General features: G+C 43.2%; 1 protein-coding gene across 1 annotated transcript in view; it reads left to right on the forward strand.

Annotated features, from left to right (window-relative positions):
* The window catches only part of LOC145392965 (TELO2-interacting protein 2-like), a 70,986-nt gene that overhangs the window by 4,614 nt on the left and 39,798 nt on the right, over positions 1-26,574 (forward strand). The window contains exons 5-6 of the mRNA XM_080267259.1: positions 4,156-4,243; positions 25,155-25,277. Of these exons, the coding sequence (XP_080123385.1) occupies positions 4,156-4,243; positions 25,155-25,277 (211 nt within the window). The remainder of the gene's footprint in view (positions 1-4,155; positions 4,244-25,154; positions 25,278-26,574) is intronic.

Raw genomic sequence — 26,574 nt, forward strand, 5'->3', positions numbered from 1 at the left:
TTGGTCTCTCCTTCCACTCTATGTACATACTCTTCTATTCAGCTTCTCCACATAGCCAAATACTTTCAAAGTGTTTCTCTTAACACTTTCAGTTATATCCACATCAGTATCACAATGCTTCTTTACGTCCTCATTTGCCTGTTTGTCTCTCCTTGTGACTCAACTTTCTCCTCCCAAATAGCCCATTTCTACTGCCTTCATTCTTCACATGTGTCCTTCACTTCCATATGTTGGAGCAGGGATCACAATACTGTCACGCAGTAACTTTTTTTTTTTCTTTTTTTTACATCCATGATTATTTTCCTATTCCATATCACAGCTTTCAGTGAATGAGCAACCTATCTGCCCAGCTGTACCCTTTCAAGCATTTCCTTCTTTAAACTTCCATTCTTACTTATCACACTACATAAATATTTGAATCACTCACATTCTCCATTTCCTTACCATCCAGTCTCATTGTGCATGTTGTGACTTCATTTCTCTCAGAGACCATAACTTTACTCTTATCTGTATTAATCTCTAGATTCCTTTCCCTACATATAATCCCAGACTCATTCACCAAGCCTTGCAACTCACATTATTCCCCACTTAACAATACAGTTTCTTCAGCAAACAACAGTTCAGTAGTTGCCACATCCTACCCTCTCTCTTTAACGACACTCCAAAGTCAACTGCCCTACGTAGTATCTCAAACTCCATCCACATACAAATTGAGCAGCCATGGATACATGACACACCCCTACTTCACTTCAACACTCAGATCAAAGAATTCATGATAATTCACTATCCACATGCACTGCAGCCCTAGCACCGTCATAAATATTCATAACAGCATTCAGAAACCTCCCATCTACTTCATGTAATTTTAGTGCCTTCCACATGCCCAGTCTATTCACTCTGTCATATGCTTTCTCCAGGTCCTTGATGGCAGTATACAACTTTTCCTTTTCAAGTCACTTTTCCCTTATACATCCTAGAATGAATATCTGCTGTATGCAACCTTTTCCCTTCCAAAAACTCCCATATTTTTTGCCAACTAATTCCTTGGTTATTGCCTTAACTCTGTTGATAAATATCATACGGTATACTTTTCCTGTTACACTAAGAAGACAAATACTGTACCTGCTGTTATTGCACAGTTGTGCACAACTTCCAGTCATTTGGGACCTTCCTTCCATCGAGGCCAGTCTGCACAGCATCCATATCCATTCAGTCACTGACTCTCCCCATGCAGTGGACACTCAATTTAATGAACCTTGGTAGACTGGATATCAGATTTATCAGACACTATGATGGCCGCCGGTTTTCTGTCGGCTATAACAAACAGTGTTCGTTAAATGGGGTGCTATGGATCGCAATACTGTACATGTGTTTCATACCCTTTTAACTACAACCTGGCCTGAAATATCCCTCTTCTCATCGTTATTCGTTTCGTTTCATTTTTAAAGGCTCCAACATGCTTGCATGTGTCGGCCTTGGTCACCTAATGGCGGCTCTCCACGCTGCACAATCCATTGCAGCCTCCCTGTTCAGTCCCTTAACCCTAAGGTCACACTTAATGACCTCGTCCCATGTCTTTCTCGGTCTACCCCTCATAACCCCACCCCCAATATTAACACTTCTCACCCTCCTCACCCGATTATCATCCCCCATCCTCTCCACATGTCCAAACCACCTCAATCTACCTCTCCTCATCACAACACCAATACACTCGAGTCCCATCCTACCTCTCAACTCTTCCATTGTAAACCCAGCCCCTCCAGGCCTTGGACGCAGGGACGCACTGCACATCCACCTAATCATTGTCATTTCTGTACGCCTGAGCCGGCGAATATCTTCCTCCTTCACTGCCCAGGTCTCACTGCCATACAGCATTACACTCCTAACACATGCTGCATACAAAGACCCCTTAGCACGTAGGGAGAGCCCTCTCAATGTCAGGAGAGGCAAGAGCTCCCTGAACTTCTTCCAACCACTTCTCACCCTAGCCACAGAGCTAGCTCCAGCCCCACCTCCAGCACACAACATGTCTCCCAAATAACAAAACTCTTCCACACACTCAAGAGATTCACCAGCAAGTTCAATCCTTTCACGTCTGACAATCTCCACCTGCTCACCCCGGCACGCCGTACACATAAAATCAGCATTATCTCGCAGTCTACCTCTGATACCACTACATCTCTTATGCACCCATTTATCACACACACCACACAAGATGGAATTACTTCCCACACCCTTGTGGCAAACTGCACATGGCCACTCTCCCTCGTCTTTGACAGTACCGCCACCAACCCTAGATATCATCACTTTTGTTATTGCTGAGTTATAATATCAGACAATAGTAATATGTACTCTACTAGTCATGAAGAAGTCCTGTGACAAGGTTGTGAAATAAGCTGCAATAGGGCAAAATTATGGACCAATTAATGTAAAATTGGTATAGTTTTCATTTCCAGCACTAGAATGTGCTGTTGTACCCCTATTTTTCAAACATGTGCTTGAAATCCTACCTGGGGAAGGGGAATCATTGGATTATCAGCATTATCAGATCAGGTTTCCTCCCAATTAGTCTGTTATAGTGAGGGTCTACTGTGTTTTTACATTTCTCCACACACTCTGTCAGTCCCTGGGGCTTTCCCCATTTTGATTTTCTTTATTTCCTGTCCCCACCCTGGAGGAGCTCAGGAACAGGCATTATTTTCACTTGGTATATCTGTCTGTTTGTTTGTCTGTCTGTGTGTCTGTCTGACTGTTAACATTTTCACTCAAAAGCTACAGGTGTGATTTTGACTAAAGTTACAGGGGTGATGGGCTATGACCCTTCTGATCGCCTGATTAAATTTTGGGCCAAATTGGGCCAAGGCCTAGGCTGTAGAGCCAAAAAAATAAATAAATAAATAAATAAAAACTTTTTTTGTTGTAACTTTTTTCAAATTCATCATAACAACATGAAACCAAAACCTAAAGGTGCATCTTTCAAATCTGCAGCCTATAACATGCCTCATTATGCCAGGGGGGTCACCCCCCAGTTAGCGGTAGGGGGGTCAGTTTCAGGTGGGCCTAAAATTTCAGATGGGCATAATATCATCAATTTTCACCCAATTTACTCCAAATTTGATGTGGCATCATTGACTAGATATCCTGTTGTGTTTATATGTCAGCACGAAAATGACCACCAGGGACAGGTTTGCTGTGCCTTGGCATCTCTTCTGTTGCTTCTGATTCTTCCATTCCACTGATCTCTGACCTCCCTACTTGCCTCACTTCTTCTCCAAGCCATTCCCTGTCTTAGTATGATACCATATTCTTTTGACCATGTTATTGAAAAGTCCTGGATGTACTTTGCTATTTTGGTGTCATTACTTAACCATTCAATAGCCTGTGAACTTATAATGTGCATTACAGTACAGTCGTTCCTCCCTTGACACAGGTTATTTGCATCCACACCGACTTTGTGTAAGGCAAATATCATGTAGAGGGTCTCTTGAAAACCCCTATCTCCTTCTGCATCCCTGCCCAAAGTCCCATTTCTCCCCCCTTGTGGTGCAAAATTTTTTAATATCCGCCAGTTTAAACCTCCTGAAAGCATTAATATGGTTATAAAAAGTACATTAGGTCAATAGGACATTTTTATTTATTGTACCTTATGTGAGGAGAAGACACACCGCTGGAGATGAGGTAGAGGAGGAGAGCACGTGGCAGGCTGAGGAGGATGGTGTGGGTAGGAGTGGGCCAAGAGGGGAATACGGGAGGCAGGAGGGATGTAGAGGGGTTCTCATTGGTTGGGTGGCTGGGAGAGCGAGAAAGGTGAAGCGTCATTGGCGGGCGATGGTGACATGTATTGTTAGGCTGCACAACTCACAATGCATCACAGCCTGCCCAGTTCAAATTACCACGTTACGCTAAATGTGCCCCCGTTAGATTGTTTATTTCCTTCCGTAAAATTGTGCCGTGTTAGAGCAGTGTCATGCAGCAAACCGCATTAGGGGAGGAATGACTGTATTTTGTCTGTGTTTGGTCCCTGTCACATGTTCATGCAACATCTGTACAATATTTCTTGCATATTTATTTAGTTAGTAGCCCCTCAAAATACTGTATATAAAGAATCAGTCTAAATTGTGAAGTTGCTCTAGCTCAGGGCTTGATATATTCCAGATGGTCAGAGGACCTGATGAACGTCTGCACTGATTACCTGGCGACTTTTGATGGTCCAGAGGCTACAGATAGAATCAATATACTTAAGGTATACCACAGGAATTTTTTGAAGTTATTGTGAGAGAAAAGAAGAGCGGTTAGGGGATAAAGTTAGTCTGTCTGTATGTTGGGAGAAAATGTGTGTGTGTGTGTGTGTGTGTGTGTGTGTGTGTGTGTGTGTGTGTGTGTGTGTGTGTGTGTGTGTGTGTGTACCCAGTTGTATTTACCTAGTTGTGATTTACAGGAAACAAGCTACGCTCGTGAGGTCCCGTCTCTGTTATTCAGTAAGTCAGCTTTTGCTTTGAATTCATTTAAGTTTTTAGACTGGACGATATCCTTGTCCAGGCTGTTCTACAGGTCTGTGCATCTGTATGGAAAACTATATTTCTTGATATCCTTCAAGCAACTTGGCTTTTTCAGTTTCATTCCATGTCCTCATGTTACTATCCCATCCCATTCAAACAGATCATTTCTGTCATTTTTATCTACTCCCATCATGGCCCTGAACACTACTGTCATATCACCCCTCTCTCTCTCCTTTCTTCTAAGGAAGGCAGATCCAGCTTTTCCAGCCTCTCTCTGTACGACAGATCTGCAAGGATAGGGACCATCTTGGTTGTTGTTCTTTGTATTCTCTCGATGTTGTTTATATCTTTCTTTTTGTGTGGGGACCACACTACTGCCGCATATCCATCCGTGGGCAGATTATGGCCACTATCAATTTTTTCATCATCTCCTCATCCATTCTTTTTCTGATATTTGTATATCTGGTAATATGTGTGGGCATACATGTTCCATATCATCTCTTTCAAAATTATTTTCTTCTGTAAAACCTGATTGGAAATTTTTATTTAGTGCTTCACAAATATCTTTCTCTTGTGTATAGATGATCCCCTTGTCTGTAATGGACAGTATTTTATCTTTAAGTGTGGTTTTGCTTTGAGTGTAGCTGTAAAATACCTTAACCCGTCACGTCCCGAGCACTTTCGCACCTCCGACACCCCCCAGTCCCAACCATTTTTGGATTTTTTTTTTTTTTTGGCTAAAACCTCCGCTTTTGGTGAGAAACATCGAAAATTCATAGAGAAATCGTTCACCTGAGGTTTAAAATACTCGATACAGGTAGGAGTACCTCCTTACCTTACAGGGTTTTCTATCAGGCTGGCTGCAAAGAAAACGAGTTCTATGGGAGGATAACTATTCCACACCACTCATAAACGGTATTTATTTATTTATTTGGTACGAATTTATATGTAGTATGAGAGTATATTGGTTTTCAGACGGTAATATAGGCATTATAAGCATTGTTTCATTCACTAACTCATCACCATTCCTGACCTTTTGCCACATTACCTGATCCTCATTTTTGACTGTTTCTTCCTCTAATGCTATGTAAACTTTGTTCTCCACATTGTCATCGATTGGGGAATCACTCTGGCCCTGAATGTCTTTATTGGCCAGGTCACAGATAACAGGTGAATTACTGAGACATTGGTGGGGGGGGAGGTTATGCGGTGTAAGGCATTGTCCCTGCTTGGCATCTTGTAGAGGAATAGAGGAAGGTGTCCCATGTATACGTACGAAAAATCACGTGCGAAAATTGAAAATTGTGCAAATTAGGGACCTTGCAATTGCACAACGTACCAGTACGTCGTCGGGACTGGCAAATGCAAAATGTTGCAACGTACCCATACGTCGACGGGATGTCTCGGGTTAAGTTGATCACTACTTTTATTTATAATGTCTTCCTCAAACTGTCTTTGAGCATATCTCCTTATCTGTGTATAATAATTTCTTTTTATAGTTGTTATATGCCATTTCACTACTGTGTCTTCTGTATCTATTCCTCAGCAAATCTCTTTTTCTTTTGATTTTGTACATTCTGTATTAAGCCATTTCTTCATTTTCATTTCTGTTTCTTTGTACTGAGGGATGTAATTTTGGACTCCCTATTTCATGAAAATCACAGAATTTTCTATATATAACATATAAATCTTGTCCTCCAAGCTTCTTTTCCCAATCTGTTTCTGAGATGTACTTCTTCAGGTCATGGTAGTTACGCTTTTTGGAGTGTAGACTCTTTTTGTAACTCTCATTACTGTTAACTATGTCATATGCAGTCCTGAAGTTGCAATTTAATACAGCATGAGCGCTCTTACCGAATGGAGGGTGATACATTATATTGTCAGTATCATTTTCTTTCCTAGTAAATATAATGTCTAGTACTGATGGCTCATCAAGTCCCCTTTTTCTGGTGTTTTCCTTTACATGCTGTGTTAGGAAAAACTCCTGCACAAGATCCCGAAGCTTTTTGATCCCAACAACATTCATGGCTTCTTACATCTAAAGTATTCCAATTTATATTTGTATTGAAATCTCCAGTTAATATAATTCTGTTAGATTCCTCTTCCAGTCTATGTAGTATTGCTCTTAACCCCTAAAAGACAGCATCGGAATGTTTTGACATATGCTCATGGCGGGCATAATTGGTGGGTGTGATATGGGGGGGGGGTTGTGGGGGATGGCGATGGTGCATGTGGGGGGTGGGGGGTTGTGGGGTGGTGCAGGGAGGGGGGTTGGGTGCTTGGTGGAGGTGGGTGGGTGGGTTTGGGGGGATAGGGTGGGATGGGGGGATGATGGGTGGAGGTGGGAAGTGGGAATGGGGAGGGAAGTGGGAGGGGAAAAGGGTGGGGATGGCATTGGGGGTTAGAGGAGTGGGGTGGTTTGGGGGTGTGGAGGGAAAAGGGCGGGGGTGGCAGTGAGGGTTGGAGGAGTAGGGTGGTTTGGGGTGTGTGGGGGGATTGGGGTTTTGGGGGTGTGGGTGATGGGGGTGGGGAGGGTAGGGGGTAGAGGGTTAGGGTGGTGGGGGTAGAGGGTGGGCAGTAGGGGATGGGGGGTTGTGAGGGGGATGGTGGGGGAGTGTGGGTGGTGGGAGAGTGGCTGGGAGGATGGGGGGGTTGTGGGGAGCATGGGGGTTGGGGATGGGGGTTGTAGGGGGTGTGGAGGTGGGGGATAGGGGTGGGGAGGGTAGGGGTTAGGGTTGGTGGGGATATTGAGGGGATGGTAGGGGAAGTTGGGGGGCAGTGGAAGTTTGGGGGTTGGGTGGTGGGGGAACAGCAGAGGGGTCAGGGTAGGGGGTGAGGGTAGGGGTGGGGGGGTGGGGGTAGATGTGGTGCTAGGGGAGTAGGGTAGGTGGGGTGGGGGGGCATGACCACATATGCGGACATCCGTCTTTTAGGGGTTAAACTCTGAATTGTACTTTTTGCTTGGTCTTCATAATCGCCTCTTTCCCAAGTGTTTGTTTTGGGTGGCTTGTATAAAAATTTGCCACAATTGTTTCCCTTCAGATGTGTTAATCACTACTGCAATCAGTCCTACTTGTGAGGGTATTTCTAGTTCTATGTCTTTGACTTGTAGCTTTCTCTTTGTTAAGATTATAATTCCTCCTCCTTTTCTTAAATGTCTCCTCTCCATATATTGTATTCCTCTAAGTTTAAGGTATTGTTTAATATCTTTGGGGTTAATTTTGTTTCAGTTAGGCAAATAATGTAGTTCCTTTTCTTTGGTATAGTCTTTCATCTCTGATAATTTAGGCACAGTTCCACGTACAATTGAGTACATCAACTTAATCATCTTGTTTACATACTTGCCATAGCTTGAGTCTATTACCTCCCTTCTTTTTATTCCCTGTTGGTTACATACCACTCTTGTACCTGCAGTCCAGTTAATTTGTAACAAAATTTACTCTTCCTCTGATGTTTCCTCATTCTTTGTTTTTTGCTTCCTCCTTCTTCTCCTTTAGTGTTCCTAATTCCTCTTTAGTTAGGCATTTTTTTTTATCCATACTTTTTAAAATTCCTCTTTTTCCATAAGTTTGTTCGCATTTTCTAGTATTTCCTCCACAGGGTTCACCATCTGGAAGGTTACTTCCAGGGGCCTTGACTTGTTTCTCTCATATTTCTCTAGCCTTTTGTGTTTCTCTATGTCTTTATCACAGATTTCCTCTGATACTTCCTTCAGTATGTTCATTATATTTGCCATCTTTTTGTCCCTCGAGATTCTGTGTCTTATTATTCTGTTTTCTATTTCTTTCTTTGTGTGGTAGGTAGAGGTGTCGTAGGTGAGGGCACTCACCATCCACTCATTTGATGTAGTGCTGCTTTGGGTGTCTGCCCTATCCTGTCTTCTTTCTTCTTCTCTTCTTCTTTCCTTCATTCTTTCCAATTCCTTCTGCCTGTGGGTGGCTTTACACTTCCTCTTCTGTCTTTCTTTCCTTCATTCTTTCCTCTTCCTTCTGCCAATGGGTGACTACACTGGGTGACCAGCCAAATGGTTTCCTGTACACCAGGAAACCATTTACTACGCTAGGTGATAACCATATAACCAAATTATTGTGCTTGCTGGTTTAGTGGATAATTAAGGTGCTCTGATCGGATTGAGCCTGTGTAGGTTTATATCCATGGGGTGGTTGAGATTTAGTGCTCACGTAATGCCACTCAGGAATGAGTGAGGCTGGTCACTCTCGTCTTAATTGTCAGGACCAACATGCCTAGGCCCGGGCACCTATGCTTCTCATGGGGCAACATAGGATTGGGTGATGGATGAAGGGATGGATTTCTTCTTCATCTATTACAGTGATTACTATAGATTTGTTGATATCTGCTGAATCTTTGACCAGTTTTGGGTTGTTTTTAATGATTTCTTTCACTTTCTAATGTTTTTTTTTCTTTGATTTTTGTTTCTAAGTCTTTCCTTACTTTCACCATTTCAGCATACATAGTTTCTGCTTCATCTTTGCAGCTTTTCATCACTTCATTCACCTGGGTTATCTTCTCTTCAAAATCACTGCTTTGATCTGTTTGACTGCTTGCATGCTTAATTGTCTCTATATCATTTCTGAACTCCATAATTCTCTCATGGTTGACAACTGTACTTGCCATTTCACTAATCTTATAAGTGAAACTACCTCAACTGACAGCTCATCTACTGTTGTGTCTTTTTTATTTAACTCTTCTACTATTTTTTCATTTTCTTCTGCATGCATAATTGCCTCTTAATTTCCTCTATTTCACTTTGAAAAGTTTTCTCCCATTTATTCACTTTTTCTACTAATTTATTATATATTTCCATTTCAACAAGTTCTGGGTAGATACCATCATCCTGTTTTCTACCTTTATCCATTTTCTTAACTCGTTCCATGTTCACTTTACTAAAGATGGTGCTCATCTTGTGGTAATTCTGACTTTGACAGATAACTTCTGCTTACAAGTTTGCATCTCCCTGCTGCCCGCTTGGTAACAGATGACACCTAGCTGATGATGCGTTGTATCAGCAGATTCTTGCACTGACTGGATGTATTAGATTATTTGGACAACACTTTTGCTTATACTTGCTCTACTGTATTAGAACATATTCAACCTAGTACAGAGCTTGACTCATATAAAGATACTATTTATGTGCGACCAGTTGTGGCCAGCGCAGAGTGAGGTGACGGACGTGCTACCTCTCTGGTGTGTGTGTGTGTGTGTGTGTGTGTGTGTGTGTGTGTAATTCACAGGGTCAGTCAGGATCACGTGATGGTTGTGATCATCAGTTTTTTATCCTCCCGGAAGAGAGCTGAGAACTCATATAGTCAGATTTAAGGGCAAAGCCTTGACCTTCACACATGAACACACCCATCCCCTTGCTCATGGGGGACTGTGCTCACCGGCTTCATCAGTGAAACTTTTCACATCCCGAGCAAGGCATGAACCCCAGTCTTAACAGATGCTAGGGGAGAGTGTTAGCACTGAACCAATGTGTGTGTGTGTGTGTGTGTGTGTGTGTGTGTCATTCATTTGTTTTTTACGGCTCCAACATGCATGCATATGTTGGCCTAGATCACCTAATGGCGGCTCTCCATGCTGCTCGATCTCTAGCAGCTTCCCTATTCATATATGTATGTTTATATATATATATATATATATATATATATATATATATATATATATATCATCATCATCATCATCAGCCATTTGAGTATCCACTGCTGGACCGGCCTATCCCGACCGAAGTCGGGACGATACAGCCAATGTATCTCTACCAAGTGGCTTAGGCTGTCTAGTAGAGATTGTATGTAGGGTGAGAAGTGCTTGTTAGTGTAATTGTAGTGTTGGAGTGGCTTTGGATGTGTGTGTAGTCTGTGAACCAAGTGTAATCGGCCGGCGCAAGCCGACTGGGTGCAAGCATACTTTTATAGTATGCGACACTGGTTCAACCACAGCACCCCTGGTGTCTGCCAATGCAGTACGTGGCCGGGTGAACACTCCCAAAGTTTATTACCCTGGCGTTGCGCGAACCCTGGCTCACCCGTGTACAAAACGCACACTCTGCCACTGTACCACAGAGGCTGGGGGAGTGGCCTTTCTGACCACTACTTGGTGGTGGCCAGAATTAGGATGCAAGTAAGATGGAGGAATAGAAGAAGGGAAAGACGAGAGGAAGGAGTAGTTGCAAGGAGAGTGGAAAGGTTACAAGAGGATGAGAAAAAGGCAGAGTATAAGAGAGAAGTGGAGGAACGATTGGGCAAATATGAATTGGAGCAGATGGGAGACGTGGAAGGTGTGTGTAAGATATTTACAGAAGAAATATGTGCAGCATGTGATGTGGTGTGTGGAAGGAAGAGAAGACGGAGGGGGGTGCAAGGAACAGCGTGGTGGACTGAAGAGGTGAAACAGGCTGTGGCACAAAAGAAGAAAGCATACAATGAATGGATGAGAAATAGGGGCGTGGAAGAAGTTGAGAGGCAGAAGAGAGAGTTATATGTGGAAAGGAAGAGAGAGGTGAAAAGATTAGTAAGAGAGAGTAAGAAGAGAGTGGATGAGGAATTTGGAAGGAATTTGAGTGTAAAGTGGAGGGACTGTAAGAAAATGTTCTGGAGAGAAGTGAAAAGAGTAAGACAGGGTGGAAGTGAAGTTAGCAGGGGAGTGAAAGATAAACATGGTAGATTACTAGTGGAGAAGGGAGAAAAAGTGAGCAGATGGAGAGAACACTTTAAGGAATTGTTGAACGTAGAGGATGGAAGTAATGCGAGTATAAGTGGCTGGGGAATGGCTGGGAGAAGGAGGGAGGTGAGAAGACAGGTAGAAATCAGTAGGATAGAGGTTGTGGAAGCAATGAAGAAAGTTAAATCGGGGAAAGCCCCAGGAATTGATGGAGTGTGTGGTGAGATGCTGAAGCATGGGGGAGAGATAGTAGTAGAATGGATGTGGAAGATGTGCAGATTGGCCTGGGAGGAAGGTAGAGTCCCGGAGGATTGGAAGTCAGGTATAATTATTCCCTTGTACAAAGGAAAAGGGGAAAAAGAAGTGTGTGGTAATCATAGGGGCATTTGTCTTCTTAGTATAATAGGAAAAGTGTATGGTAGGATACTTATAGACAGAGTTAGAGAAAGAACAGAGAAATTAGTTGGAGAAGAACAGGGAGGCTTTAGGAAGGGAAGAGGTTGTGTAGATCAGATATTCATTCTTAGATCTTTAGTGGAAAAGTTTCTAGAGAAGGGAAAGAAGTTGTATGCAGCTTTCATGGATTTGGAGAAAGCATATGACAGGGTGGATAGACAAGGATTGTGGAAAGTGTTAAGAATATATGGAGTAGATGGGAAGTTGTTGAATGCTGTGAAGAGTATGTATGATGGTGCTAAGGCTGCAGTGCGTGTGGATGGTGAACTAAGTGAATTTTTCTCTTTGAAAGTTGGTTTGAAACAGGGATGTGTCATGTCTCCATGGTTGTTCAATCTGTACATGGATGGGGTAATAAAAGAGGTACAAGGTAGGGTAGTGGATGTTGGAGTGGCCCTGGTGAGAGAGGATAGTGTTTGGAAACTCCCTGTACTGTTGTTTGCAGATGATACTGTGTTGTTGAGTGAAGATGAAGGGGAGCTGCAAGGCTTGGTGGATGAGTTTGAGAGAGTGTGTAAGAAACGGAACCTAAAGGTGAATGTAGGGAAGAGTAAAGTGATGGTCTTTGAGAGAGGTGAAGTCAGTGAATGTATAGCGAGGTTGGATGGTGAGGAATTGGAAAATGTGAGTACGTTTAAGTATTTGGGTAGTGTGATGAGTAAGGATGGAGGTTTGGAGGGTGAAGTGCTTGAAAGGGTACAGCAGGGAAGAAAGGTTGCTGGTTCCTTGAAAGCAGTGATAAGAAACAGGGAAGTGAGCATGGAAGTAAAAAAGTTACTACATGACAGTATTGTGATACCAACTCTAACGTACGGAAGTGAAGCTTGGACGTTGTTGGAAGGACACAAGTCAAGAGTGAGAGCAGTGGAAATGAGTTATTTAAGAGGAGCTTGTGGAGTCACGTGGAGAGACAGGCTGACGAATGAGGATATAAAGGAGCGTTGTGGTGTTGATGTGGATGTGATAGGAAGCGTTGTGAGGAACACACTGAGGTGGTTTGGCCATGTGGAGAGGATGGAGGGTGAAAGACTGACGAAGAGAGTGTATGTGAGTGAGGTGGAGGGTGGAAGAGGGAGGGGGAGACCGAGGATGAGATGGAGGGATGGGGTGGAGAGGTATATGAGAGAGGGGGTGTGAGTTGGGAGCAGGGTAGTGAAATGGCGGGGGACAGGGCGACTTGGAGGCGATTTGTTTGTGGCCACCCCAAACGGGATTGAGGCGTCTGGCAATAGATAGATAGATAGAATATATATATATAATATATATATATATATATATATATATATATATATATATATATATATATATATATATTGTTTTCGTTTTTTTCGTTTTCGTTTTTGTTTTTAAAGGCTCCAACATGCTTGCATGTGTCGGCCTTGGTCACCTAATGGCGGCTCTCCATGCTGCACGATCCATTGCAGCCTCCCTGTTCAGTCCCTTAACCCTAAGGTCACACTTAATGACCTCGTCCCATGTCTTTCTCGGTCTACCCCCCATAACCCCACCCCCAATATTAACACTTCTCACCTTCCTCACCCAACCATCATCCCCCATACTCTCCACATGTCCAAACCACCTTAATCTACCTCTCCTCATCACAACACCAATACACTCCAGTCCCATCCTACCTCTCAACTCTTCCATTGTAAACCCATTGTTAGGAGGAGGCCGTAGCACGGGCCGAACAGGGTAGTACTCCCGAGGGGAATGGGAATGCTGGTGATAGGGAGAGCTGGAGCTCCTGTTTCACTAGCTATCTAACCATCCCCCTTTGCTGACCTTTTCAGTGTGACAGTAACATGGAGAGTAGACCAGCATACTCTCCCAAACATTTCCTCTAACTATCTATGCACTACACCACATGCACTTTACATTTCACACAACTTATCCCACTACGTTACAGGGGTTGGCGCCAGCAAGGGCATGCGGCCAGAAAACTTTGCCCCCGCTACCTAGTGGCAGACTTCTGGGGGGAGGCGTGGCGGGGGTTCCGCCGGCATAGATCATGGGTCCAGGGCGAGATGGGGCTCGGGCCTGTGCTAGAGGGTACAGGGCATTGCGGTTCCCAGGCTGCCGCTTCCGCCCAATAGAGAGGGGCCCGAACCTGGGAGTAGCGTCCCAGGAGGCTGCCCTATCAGTGGGTGTATAATGGCGGGATAGTTGCAGTGCCAAGACGCGCTTGGAGGGTGTCCCTGCAGCTGTCCTGGCAGGGTGCCCCAAGGCCACTACCACAGCCACTGGTAAGCTGGTGGGCTAGGGGTCCCAGATCCATTGCCTGGACCTGGGATTGTGCGGTGAGTGGGACCTGTGCTGTGTCTGTCCCCATTTATTAATACTGAAGATGATATATATATATATAATATAATATCTCTCTCTCTCTCTATATATATATACAGTAATCCTTATACTATCCGGACGCCCACTTTCCAGACACCCCACTTACCGAACATTGTTGGCCTGGACCTTCAGAACCCAAAAATGGCCAAAAAAAGAAAAAAATCCCCTTCATGTCCTATTTTTTTCCCTCCCGTAATTTGAAATTGCTGTGTGGCGCCGAATACCCGTTTACACCATGGTCCCTTCACCCCTTCCTCCCCCCTCTCCCCTCCCCTGTCAGGGTTGCCATTTGGTATTTTTCATTATCAAGTGTGGGCCAGTTTGGTAATGAAAAGTTTGTTTGGTAATGAATTAGAATAATGCGTTACCAAATGGATTTTTCACATGTATGAGGATACACAGGATGGAGATGGTGGATTGTCTGCTCTCTCTGATTAATGTGCTAGCCTACATAGTATGAAAACAATCAACATGCTGTTAATTATAAGGAGAGTGATTACATGTACTTCCACTTGTATATATCATTAGTGAGGAATATATGCTAGCTTTACAAATTTGGTAATGAAAAGTTAAATTTGGTAATGAAAATTGAGGAGTTTGGTAATGTGCCCGAGTTTGATCTGGCAACCCTGCTGCCCCCTCCACCAGTTACTGCCTAACTTCCATAATGAGTGGATGCTTATTGCAGCGGATGCCACATGTGCTCGTTTCTTGTGAATAAACTGCAATACCTCACCAGTAGACCACATGGGAATTTACAGTGTTGTGAAGTGTTAAGAAATTAGAATTTAGAGTGCAAAGGATTAACTGTGGAGTGCAAACTGGCGGTTGAAACTGGCGTGGTGCAATTAACAATGTGCAGTGTTAAACAATTACAACTCACAGTGCAAAGAATTACTGTAAGTGCAGCACAACACTGGATTATGGTACATACTTCAAGACCATTTACACCATTGCCAAAGCCTTAAAGAAGACGGCCACAGACGTGTTGTAAGTACCCTGGCTGAGGTACAGTCACTTCTAATTCCTCATTCTGTGGTTCCTTTTCATTTATTTCATGTTTCATGTCCATTATTGATGTGAATAGGGTCTTAAATAGGTTTAAATAGGTGCTATGCATGTCTGGTAGGGAGTTTTTTAGGTGGCTTTCGAAGTTAGGCCTGGTTAGGGTCATTAAGTACCAGTCCAGCAGGCAGGGGCCCACTTTCTGGACGGGACCACTTTCCGGACATGCCTTTGGCTCTATTACATCGGATAGTGGAGGGATTACTATATATATATATATATATATATATATATATAAATATCTGTCTATCTATTGCCAGACGCCATTATCCCGTAAGGGGTGGCCATTTGACTTTGAGTTATTTGTTTTACGGGGAGGGGCACTAACCCTTCACCAACCCACTTGTTGACACGTAGGGAGCACGTATGGTTTGGTTATATGGTTACCACCCAGCATTGTAAATGGTTTCTTGGCTTACAGGAAACCATTTGGCTTGTCACTCAATGTAAAGCCACCTGTAAAGGAAAGAAAAGCAATAAGAAGTGACAGGAAAGATGGGAGAAATAGGAAGAGAGGAGGACAGGCACAGAAAAAGAATGATAAAGGCTAAGGAAGAAGTAGGCAGCACTACATCAAGTGAGTGGATGATGGCCGCCACCACCTACCACAACTATCAATCAGTCAATCAATCATTTCCTGTGGCACCCTCGGGGATGCATAGGGCCTCGATGAACTCACACCACCACATCCTATCTTGTGCTAACTCCTCAAGATCTCCCCAACACTCATCTCCAGCTTCCCGTCTCATTGTCCTCACCCACGTCTCTTTTGGCCATCCTCTACCTCTCCTACCAAGTGCCACCCACCCTGGTGTACCTCGTACTATTCCCTGTCTCCTATACACATGTCCTAGCCACTTCCATCGTGAGAATCTAACATATTCATCGATCGGCTGCACTCCCATTATTTCTCTAATTCTACTATTTGGTATCCTTTCCCACCACTTAACTCCTAATATTCTTCTAAGTGCTTTATTTTCAAACACCAAGAATTTATTTTCCATAGTCACTGTGCTGTACCAAGACTCGTGTCCATAAATTAAGATACTCCTAACCATTACCTTATAAAGTTTGATTTTTGTATGCACAGAGAAATTGTTATTATTCCAAATATTTTTAAGCATTCCCATTGCCTGATTAGCCTTCTTTAACCTTTCCTCGAATTCAAAGTTCAAAGAACCATCCTTGGCTAAATAAGTACCTAAATATTTAAACCTATCAACTTGCTTTACAACCATACCTCCAATTACACATTCCTGCGCATTTTCCATATTCATATTGATTATTTCAGTTTTTCCACAATTAATAACCAAACCCACCTTGCGACCTTCACTCACCAAACAGTCCAACACTCTCTGCATCTCTTCTGGCCCATCACAAATCAAAACTATATCATCTGCATAATCTAAATCCAAAAGTTTCCTGTTCTCTCCCCAAAGTATACCTGCACCGGTTTCTGTTCCAACGCGTTTCATAATGTAATCAATGACCAATATAAATAGTAAAGGCGATAGAACACCACCTTGAATTACTCCGGACTTGACTTCAAACGAATCACTCAGACAACCATCAACCATCACTTTACAAAATGTGTCCTCATGCATGTTCATAATGACCCTCACAAACTCCTCTGGTATTCCATAATGTCTCATGATCTTCCCCATAGTCTCTCTCGAAACACTATCAAAAGCCTTTTCAAAATCAACAAAACAAAGACTTAACGGTACTCTCATTTCATTAACTTGCTGCATCAAATGCCTAACTATAAAGATCTGATCATTGCAACCACGTCCCTTTCTAAAACCAGCCTGCTCATCCCTCAGAATACCCTCAACCACTGGCTCCAACCTATTTAACAACACTCTACTGAAAACTTTCAAAGCTATCGGTGACAAAGAGATTCCCCTCCAATTACCACATTCACTCAGGTCTCCCTTCTTCGGTACTTTAACAATTACACCATTCTTCCAAACTGATGGTAGTAACCCCGCCACCCATATCTTATTGAATAGCTTGGTCAAGATCATTATTAATCTATCCCCCTCCACTTTAAACATTTCCGGAAATAAACCATCCTCCCCTGGTGCCTTATTATTCTTTAACTGTTTTACTGCTTTCTCCACTTCTGCAAGCCTCAACTCTCCTGTTTCTATATTTAAATCTTCCTGAGCAGACGGTATATCCTCTTCTGGTGGTATTGGTCTATTAAGAACTGTCTCAAAATGCTCTTTCCATCTATTTTTAATATCTCCATCTTTGGTCAATAAATTTCCTTCCCTGTCTCTAACTGGTATTTCCTTGCGTTTACCTGCATTACCACTCAGTTCTCTAATCGATTCATATGCTATTCTTTGACTCTGTCCATCATTTTTGTTTATTAAGATTTCAGTCTCTGCAACCTTTTCATCCACACATCTTCTTTTATCTCTCCTAGCTAACCTTCTTACTTCTGAATTCAAACTCCAGTACGCAGCTCTTGCTAATTCAGTCTTTTGTTCATCAACGCATTGCATCTCACTCCTCAATTTAGCCTCACCTCTCTTTTTTATCATATCCCACGTTTCCTCTGATATCCATTTCTTTCTCCTGAAGCTATGTCTCCTTCCAATCGTACATTCAGCAGTCTCATGCAAAACTTTGTTCACATCCTCCCACATCTCATCTACACTTCTCTCCCCCTCTTCCAACGTTTCCAACACCAAAAACCTATTTCTGCATTCTAATCTGAATTCCTCCTTTTCTTCTCCTTCCCTTCTAAGCTTAACAATATCGTATCTACCAACACCAGATTTTTCCTTCTTCTGATTTTTAAGTTTAAACCTTATTTTTGCAATGCTGAGTTGATGGTCACTACCAATATCCGCTCCCCGTTTAACATGAACATCTAGCAGAGAACTTCTATGCCTCCTACTGATAGCGATGTGATCGATCTGATTTTTATTTTTCCACACGGCGACACCCAAGTTGTCTTGTGTATATTGCAATGCTGAAAGAGTGTGCCCCCGATGACTAAGTCATTTGCTAGACAGAAGCTTCCAAACCTCACTCCGTTTTCACTCATCCTACTACCAACTCCCATCTTACCCATACATGCCTCAAATCCCTCATTTGAACAGCCCATTACTGCATTAAAGTCTCCAACGCAGATCAAAACATCATGTCTAGGTACCCTTCCTACTCCTTCTTGCAACTTTTCATAAAATGTGTCTTTCCTTTCATCGAGTGCATCATTAGTAGGTGCATAACACACAAACAGACTGATGTTGCCATGATTTGATTTAAACCGTGTGTATAACAATCGCTCATCTATAGGATCCCACTCACATAAAGCCTTATTTGCCTTACAACCCAGCAACAATCCTACTCCCTGATAATGCATTCCGTCCTGTCGGCCAGATATCAATAAACGTATACCATCCTCCAAATCCAACTTATCGACTCCAGTTAATCTAGTTTCTGTCAGAGCACAAATATCAAGTCCGTAATTTTGAAAAACCTTCACTAACTCATCGATTTTACCGTCATGATTTAGCGTTCTCACATTCCAGTTACCAATTTTAATTGTATTTTTTGCATTGACAAAGGAATTAGATTGTAATTGAGGCAACCGTGAGATTCTTAGCACCCCCTGCCCATTTAAGGGCTGCACGGGACTGGGGGCCATTATTGTTCTTTCAGAGTCCATCAAGGTTTCTTTGGCTAACTTCCTGAACACCTCGCCATTGTGTTGCAGTCTCAGTAGGCAGCTAACTTGCCTGATTGCCCACACCCGAAAGACCCAGCTATGCTGTAGCCAGTCACGTGCCGGCATGCTTCCCAGCCATTTCACTCTCAAGGAGTTCCTCTGCCTGAGAAAGCAACAACCCCCCTGCTCTCGAGGGCTTTTGATCTGTGTAGGTAGAGGGCGATCACTCCCTCACTAGCCATATACAGTGTATATACAGTGTATAGGCTACACTCACCATCTACACCATCTACACTCACCACAACTATATATATATATATATATATACTTTGAGGATTTGTTGAATGTAGAGAGTGAGAGCAGTGTGAGTATAAGTGGTTGGGGAATGGCTGGGAGAAAAAGAGATGAGAGGAGGGAGGAAGAGATCAGTAGGTCGGAAGTAGTGGAAGCGATGAAGAAGATTAAGCTGGGAAAGGCCCCAGGAATTGATGGAGTGTGTGGTGAAATGCTTAGGTATGGGGGTGAGATTGTTGTGGAGTGGATATGGAAGTTGTGTAGATTGGCTTGGGAAGAGGGAAGGGTTCCAGAGGACTGGAAATCAGGTAAAATTGTTCCTCTGTACAAAGGAAAAGGGGAGAGAGAAGTATGTGGTAACCATAGGGGTATTTGCCTTCTTAGTGTGACTGGTAAAATATATGGTAGAATACTCATTGATAGGGTTAGGCATATGACAGAGGAGCTAGTTGGAGAAGAACAAGGGGGATTTAGGAAGGGAAAAGGTGTGTAGATCAGATATTTGTTCTAAGATGTTTAGTGGAGAAGTATCTAGAGAAGGGAAGGAAAGTGTACGCTGCCTTCATGGACTTGGAGAAAGCTTATGACAGAATAGATAGGAAAGGTATGTGGAAGGTATTAAGAATATATGGAGTGGAGGGGAAATTGTTGAGTGCTGTGAAGAGTATGTACGAGGGAGCTAGGGCTACGGTGCGAGTGGATGGTGAGCTGAGTGAGTTCTTTGATCTCAATGTGGGACTGAAACAGGGGTGTGTAATGTCTCCATGGCTGTTTAATATATATATGGATGGGGTCGTAAAGGAGGTACAAGGTAGGGCAGTGGATGTGGGGGTGGCCCTAATGAATGAGGGTGAGATTTGGAAGCGTCCGGTGTTGCTGTTTGCTGATGATACAGTATTGTTGAGTGAAGATGAATGGGAGTTGCAAGGTTTGGTGAATGAATTTGGGACAGTGTGTAGGAGGAGGAAGCTGAAAGTTAATGTAAACAAAAGTAAAGTTATGGTGTTTGAGAGGAATGAAGTCACAGAGTGTGCAGTGAGGTTGGATGGTGAGGATATGGAGAATGTGAGTGCATTCAAGTACTTCGGTAGTGTGATGAGTAAGGATGGAACTTTGGGGGATGAAGTACGTGAAAGGGTACAGCAGGGAAGGAAGGTTGTTGGCACACTGAAAGCAGTGATGAGAAATAGGGAGGTGAGTATGGAAGTTAAGAAGTCACTGCATGATGGTATTGTGATCCCTACCCTGACGTATGGAAGCGAGGCGTGGACCTTGCAAGAGGGGAACAAGTCAAGAGTGAGAGCAGTGGAAATGAGTTACTTGAGAGGAGCATGTGGAGTGACATGGAGGGACAGGTTGACGAATGAAGAAGTGAAGGAACGTTGTGGGGTAGATGTGGATGTGGTTGAAAAGATTAGGAGAAATACACTGAGGTGGTTTGGACATGTGGAGAGAATGGAGAATGAAAGACTGACTAAGAGGGTGTATGTAGGTGAGGTGGAGGGAGGGAGAGGGAGGGGTAGACCGAGGATGAGGTGGAGGGATGGAGTTGAGAGGTATATGAGTGAGGGGGGGGTGAGTTGGGGGGAGGGGAATCAAATGGTGGGTGACAGAGTGACTTGGAGGTGTTTTGTCTGCGGCCACCCTTTGCGAGATTAGGGCGTCAGGCTATAGATAGATAGATAGATAGATATTCGTATGATAGTGAGCTCTGTAATCATACAATTTATCATTATGATGGTTGCATCCAGTCAGTGTGTAACATTAAGCTGCTGGAAGCTATAAGTAGATGTTTGTAGTGGTCAGTGGTGTGTGGGGGGCGGGTAGCTGGCTGTCACAAGTTGTGGTGGGGTCATGGGGAGAGGGAAATGGGCCCTGGGTCGACAGCTCTGCCCGGGGTGGATAGTGTGTGTGTGTGCGTTTTCCACCAATGCACATAAACACGTCTTTATTATCACCATGAAGTGTGCATTACAATATTGTCCAGTGCACCATATAATAGTGATATTTATAGTTTAACAAATATGGCAAATAAGCATTTAATGATCAGTACACAGTAAGACCTTAATTTCTAAATGCTATTCAATCAGATATGCAGTGCAATAGCGGATTATAATACATTAGTTTGATCGTAACCTTTAAATCTGCAGGGTAAGTCAGGCTAAAACACCAGATCTCTAGTAAAGCATTGACTATTGTCACTATACCACATGTTATTGTAGGGCAACTGGAACAGGGTGATAGCAAAGGTGGTGGGTGGCCCTACTCGGTGTTGACAGGGTTACCTTATCACTCCCTCAGTTACTCACAATATTCCATTATCATATACACTTCTTTCCGCTGTCACTTCTACATTTCCGCACCTCTTTCCAGAATAACTTCCTATTTTCAGAGTAATTTGCATTCATTTTTCTACCTAGATCATCATTTACTCCTTCCTTTTCCTCTTAACTAGTCTCTTTACGTGCTTCCTGCACTCAGTATATTCAGTTCTTATTTCAGTTGAACCCCTGTCCCGTAACCACTCTAGCTACTTCTTCCTCTTTTCCTCCACTGCTGTCTTAACCTCTTCATCCCACCATGCTGTACCTTTCTTCTTCGTTGTTACTTATGCCACACCACACACCTCTTTAGCATTCCTAACCATGCAGTCCCTATGTGCATTCCACAGGCTGTCCAGATCCATTTCATTCCAATTCACTGATTCTAACTCCTCCCTTACTTTGGTCCTGTATTCATCTGCCATTTCTTTGATCCACAGCTTCTTGACTTTCAGTCTTACTCCCTGGCTGGTTCTCTCTCTCCTGGTCCACCTCACTTCTCTCAGCTTGATCTTGCATACCACAATCATGATCTGACAGACCTCCACATCGTCCTCTCACGGCCTTCGTATCAGCAGCCATTCCCAGCATAGACCTCTCTATGAGCATGTAATCAATCAGGCTCCTTTTAACACGATCCCTGTTTCCTCTATACCATGTATATTTATGTGCATCTTTGTGTTTGAAATACAAGTTACAAATGCACAAGCTCCTTTCCTGACACACATCCTTCAGTCCCTTCCCTTGATCATTTTCTCCTGGTACTCCACTACAACCCATTATGTCATCCTCAGGACCAGTACCTACCCTTCCATTCATATCACCCATTATGATCACTTCATAGCTCCTGGGCATTTCTCCCACCGCTTTATCCAGCTCATCCCAAAACCTGTCTTTCTCTCTCACTCCTGTCCTCACACAGTGCATATGCTACAATCACAGCCACTTTCACCTTCTTAAACTTGAACTTGACATACATACTGTATATCTCAAGCTGACGTATTTGTAATCTCTCATTCTACTTTGCCACACTTCATTCATCAACAAAACAACTCCTTTCATTTATCTTCCTTGCCTATTCATGCCTGATCTCACACACTTTACACCCACCCAGTCCTCTCACACCTTTTCATCTTTGTTTCACACAATGCCATCATGGCATATCTTGCACTCTTGAACACATTCACCACTTCCACCCTCTTGCATTCCTCATTCACACCTCTTGTATGCCACATGACCATGCTAATCTGCCCATTTGGTTGGGGCTCTGGGCAGGTATTGGGCCCTCCAAGGCATTCTGAAACATTTGCCATGATTAAGTGATGTGATAGGAAGCGTTATGAGGAACACACTGAGGTGGTTTGGCCATGTTGAGAGGATGGAGGGTGAAAGACTGACGAAGAGAGTGTATGTGACTGAGGTAGAGGGGGGAAGAGGGAGGGGGAGGCTGAAGATGAGATGGAGGGATGGGGTGGAGAGGTATATGAGAGAGGGGGGTGTGAGTTGGGAGCAGGGCAGTGAAATGGTGGGGGACAGGGCGACGTGGAGACAATTTGTTTGTGGCCACCCCAAACGGGATTGAGGCGTCTGGCAATAGATAGATAGATAGATTGGGGAATCTCGGGAACACAGCCTGACCAAAAAAAAATGGTTATATGGTTACCACGCAGCATAGTAAATGGTTTCCTGGATACAGGAAACTATTTGGTTTGTCACTTAGTTTAGAGACCATAAGGCATCCCTATATTGAGTGGATGATGGGCCTCCCCATCTACCACATTGTATATACCGCAGTGATTAGCCTATGTATCGGAGTATATATCAGATGTCTGAGAAAAATAAGCAGCTGGGAAGGTAATTTCCCCAAGCTTCGCGGCTAACTGGGATCGTACTCTACAGGTTTAGCATATTGTATCAATAATTTATTGTATTTTATGCTTAGTGTTCATCTTTTACCCATGGGAAAGTTTTTAGGAGAGAGGGTTCAGACGGATAGTAACACAATATCCGCTTTGACGCTGAATGTTAAGCTGATGGGGGGTACTATGCAGTATTTGGTGTCTCACTTTATTCAGTGCAGGACTTGGCTGAATTACAGTGGATAACTGAGAGTTTATTGTATATATTAGGGCCCATTTGACAGGACATGGTCTTGATAGATCTACCACTTTCATACTTTCTCTTTCATTGTTTTGTGAATCCTACCTTACCCTATCCTTAGGGAGGAGGAAAGGTCTGGAGGGAAATGATGATATTGTGAGAGGAAAAGAGTATATATTCTATTCTGTTCTTCACTCTGACATCACTTCTTATGTTCACATGGTACTTGTTTATCATGGTACTTTGAACCCTCTCACGTGACTTCAGAAATGGATTCCTGTGGGAGATGTTGTATGCTGATGATTTGGTGTTGATTGCAGAGAATGAGAGGGAGGCAGAGGAGAGATTTAGGAAATGGAGAGATGGTATGGGGAACAAGGGCTTAAGAGTAAATGCAGATAAAAGAAAAGTGTTGATATTTAGGGTTGGTGGTGGGACTGTCAAAGAAGAGGGAGAGTGGCCATGTGCAATTTGCCACAAGGGTGTGGGAAGTACAGGTAATTCCGTCTTATGCAGTGTTTGTGATAAGTGGGTGCATAAGAGATGTAGTGGTATTAGAGGCAGACTGTGAGATAATGCTGATTTTACGTGTGCGGCATGTCAGGGAGAGCAGGTGGAGCTTGTCAGGCATGAAAGAATTGAACTTGCTGGTGAGTCTCTTGAGTGTGTGGAAGAGTTTTGTTATTTGGGAAACATGTTATGTGCTGGAGGTGGGGCTGGAGCTAGCGCTGTGGCTAGGGTGAGAAGTGGTTGGAAGAAGTTCAGGGAGCTGTTGCCTTTCCTGACATTGAGAGGGCTCTCCTTATGTGCTATGGGATCTTTTGATGCAGCATGTGTTAGGAGTGTAATACTGTATGGTAGTGAGAGCTGGGCAGTAAAGGGAGAGGATATTCGCTGGCTCAGACGTACAGAAATGACAATGATTAGGTGGATGTGCAGTGCGTCCCTGAGTGCAAGGCCTGGGGGTGCTGGGTTTACGATAAAAGAGTTGAGAGGTAGGATGGGACTGGAGTGTATTGGTGTTGTGATGAGGAGAGGTAGATTGAGGTGGTTTGGGCATGTGGAGAGGATGGGGGCTGATAATTGGGTGCAGAAAGTGAGAAGCGCTAATATTGGGGTTGGAGTTACAAGGGGTAGACCAAAATAGACCAGGGACGAGGTCATTAATTGTGACCTCAGTGTTAAGGGACTGAACAGGGAGGCTGCCAGAGATCGAGCAGTGTGGAGAGCTGTCATTAGGCAAATGCATGCAAGCATGTTGGAGCCTTCAAAAATGACACGAAACAAAACATCGTACTATTTGGAACTGTAGTAATGCAAAATTAGCCTTTAAAGCACATCATCATCTTTATTTTTGTTTTCCTAAAGCGAGATGTTTCATCCAACTTCAAGTAGATCTGTCATTGTGAAAGGGCTCAAAACAGTGTCCATTAATCCCTTTAGAACAATATCATGTCTTTTATTTTATTCTTGCTGTTGTACCACCATCCAGTTTTACTCAGTTTAGGGGAGATATCATAATGAAGGAATAAAGGGCAGGGGATAGTACCACTAGTGTATTATGTTGTAACATTATTGCCTTCCTGACATTTTTTCCCACCTAAGGAAGCATGAGGAGATATTGCAACACAATTGTTTTGTATATTTCATATGTCATTCATAGATGTATTCATAGTATGAAATTAAAGTAATTAACAGTAGTATATATTTGTTCAGGGTGTTCAGGTGTACGCGAGAGAGTGCTGGCCTCGTGTTCATGTAGATGCCGAAAGTATCCTGAAAATGATTGTACGTCTTGTGTATGATGTAACACTTGAAGACTGTGGCATCAACACTCATGTAAGTACTTTATTGCAACTACACATGCCAAAGTCATGCCACACAAATATCTTTATCATCACAATTAGAATCCAGTGCTGTAGTAAGAAAACGGAAATAGGTGTATCCATGACAGTGACTTCACCGGCATTTGTGGGAATAGCCTATGTTCTGAAACCATTGCATTGACCATGCTATTATTTGTAGGCCCTTTCATCTTAATGGCAGCTCTTCATGTGTTGCAATCGTGAACTGTGAACTATTTCCCTGCTTAATCCTCCAGGCCAGAGGTCCCCATGCTTAACCTCAACCCATGTTATCCTTGGTGTGCTTCTGTGCATTTTGCCCTCCACACTCACACCTGTGATCCCCCTTAACCAGTCATCTTCCTTCCTTCTCTCATCAAGTCCAAACCAACACAGCCAGCAGAGTTGCCAACTTAGCGCTTTTGGCGCTAGATCTAGTGCTTTTCATAATAATTTAGCGCCAAAAAATATTAGATTTTCTTCTATATCTTGCGCGTTTTGAAGTCCAATTTAGAGCAAAAATTTGAACTGTTTACCTATAGTTTAGTGCATTTTAAAGTTGAGCTTAACGCTTTTGAAGATTTCTGCTTGGCAACACTGCCAGTTGGTTTGCATCACACCTGTAATGGTATTTCTTGAGGAAAATATACCTCACAGCACACTGTTTTCACATGTGCCACTCAGTAAGTCCCTACTCATTCATCTCGACATTCTTATTTCTGTTCATTCCTGTTTATTTAGTGCATAGAAGAACCACCCTTTCACATGAGACATGCTCATGCATCTTGCATGCACTGACAAAAAAATCAGTCCAAAGACTGCCAGCTGCATGGAAACTGCACAACATTTTATGTGGGCCCCTCCCAGATCAAACCACTGCCCATGACAGACCATCTTTGTACCTTGAACAAGTCAGGCATGCATAATGGCTCTCGCAGCTAAAAGTGACCTGCAATGTGACTCACATTTTCTCCTCGCTGTGAAGTGGTTGGGTTCTTGTACAAGAGTATGAATATATCACATTGCCATGTCGAGTGTGGTGTGGATAAATGGCATTAGGTGAGGATAGCAAGCATAAATCCTTGTTGTTAGCACTGAAGAAAGAAATGCTGTGGCACTTGGATAATAGTGAGTGTGTGTGTGTGTGCCATTACTAAATTTTTTGTCAGTGAATCAGTAGTAGGAACTGTTAGAAGGAACCTTGAGGGTATTAAACATGCTTAGAGGCTAGGCACTAACAGAGTGAGATAAGTAAGAAAATTGGTGGGCATTCCATTGTTAATGAAAGCACA

This window comes from Coenobita brevimanus, chromosome 23 (genome assembly GCF_032717465.1).
Source record: "Coenobita brevimanus isolate Jiangsu-jjx chromosome 23, ASM3271746v2, whole genome shotgun sequence".
NCBI lineage: Eukaryota > Metazoa > Arthropoda > Malacostraca > Decapoda > Coenobitidae > Coenobita > Coenobita brevimanus.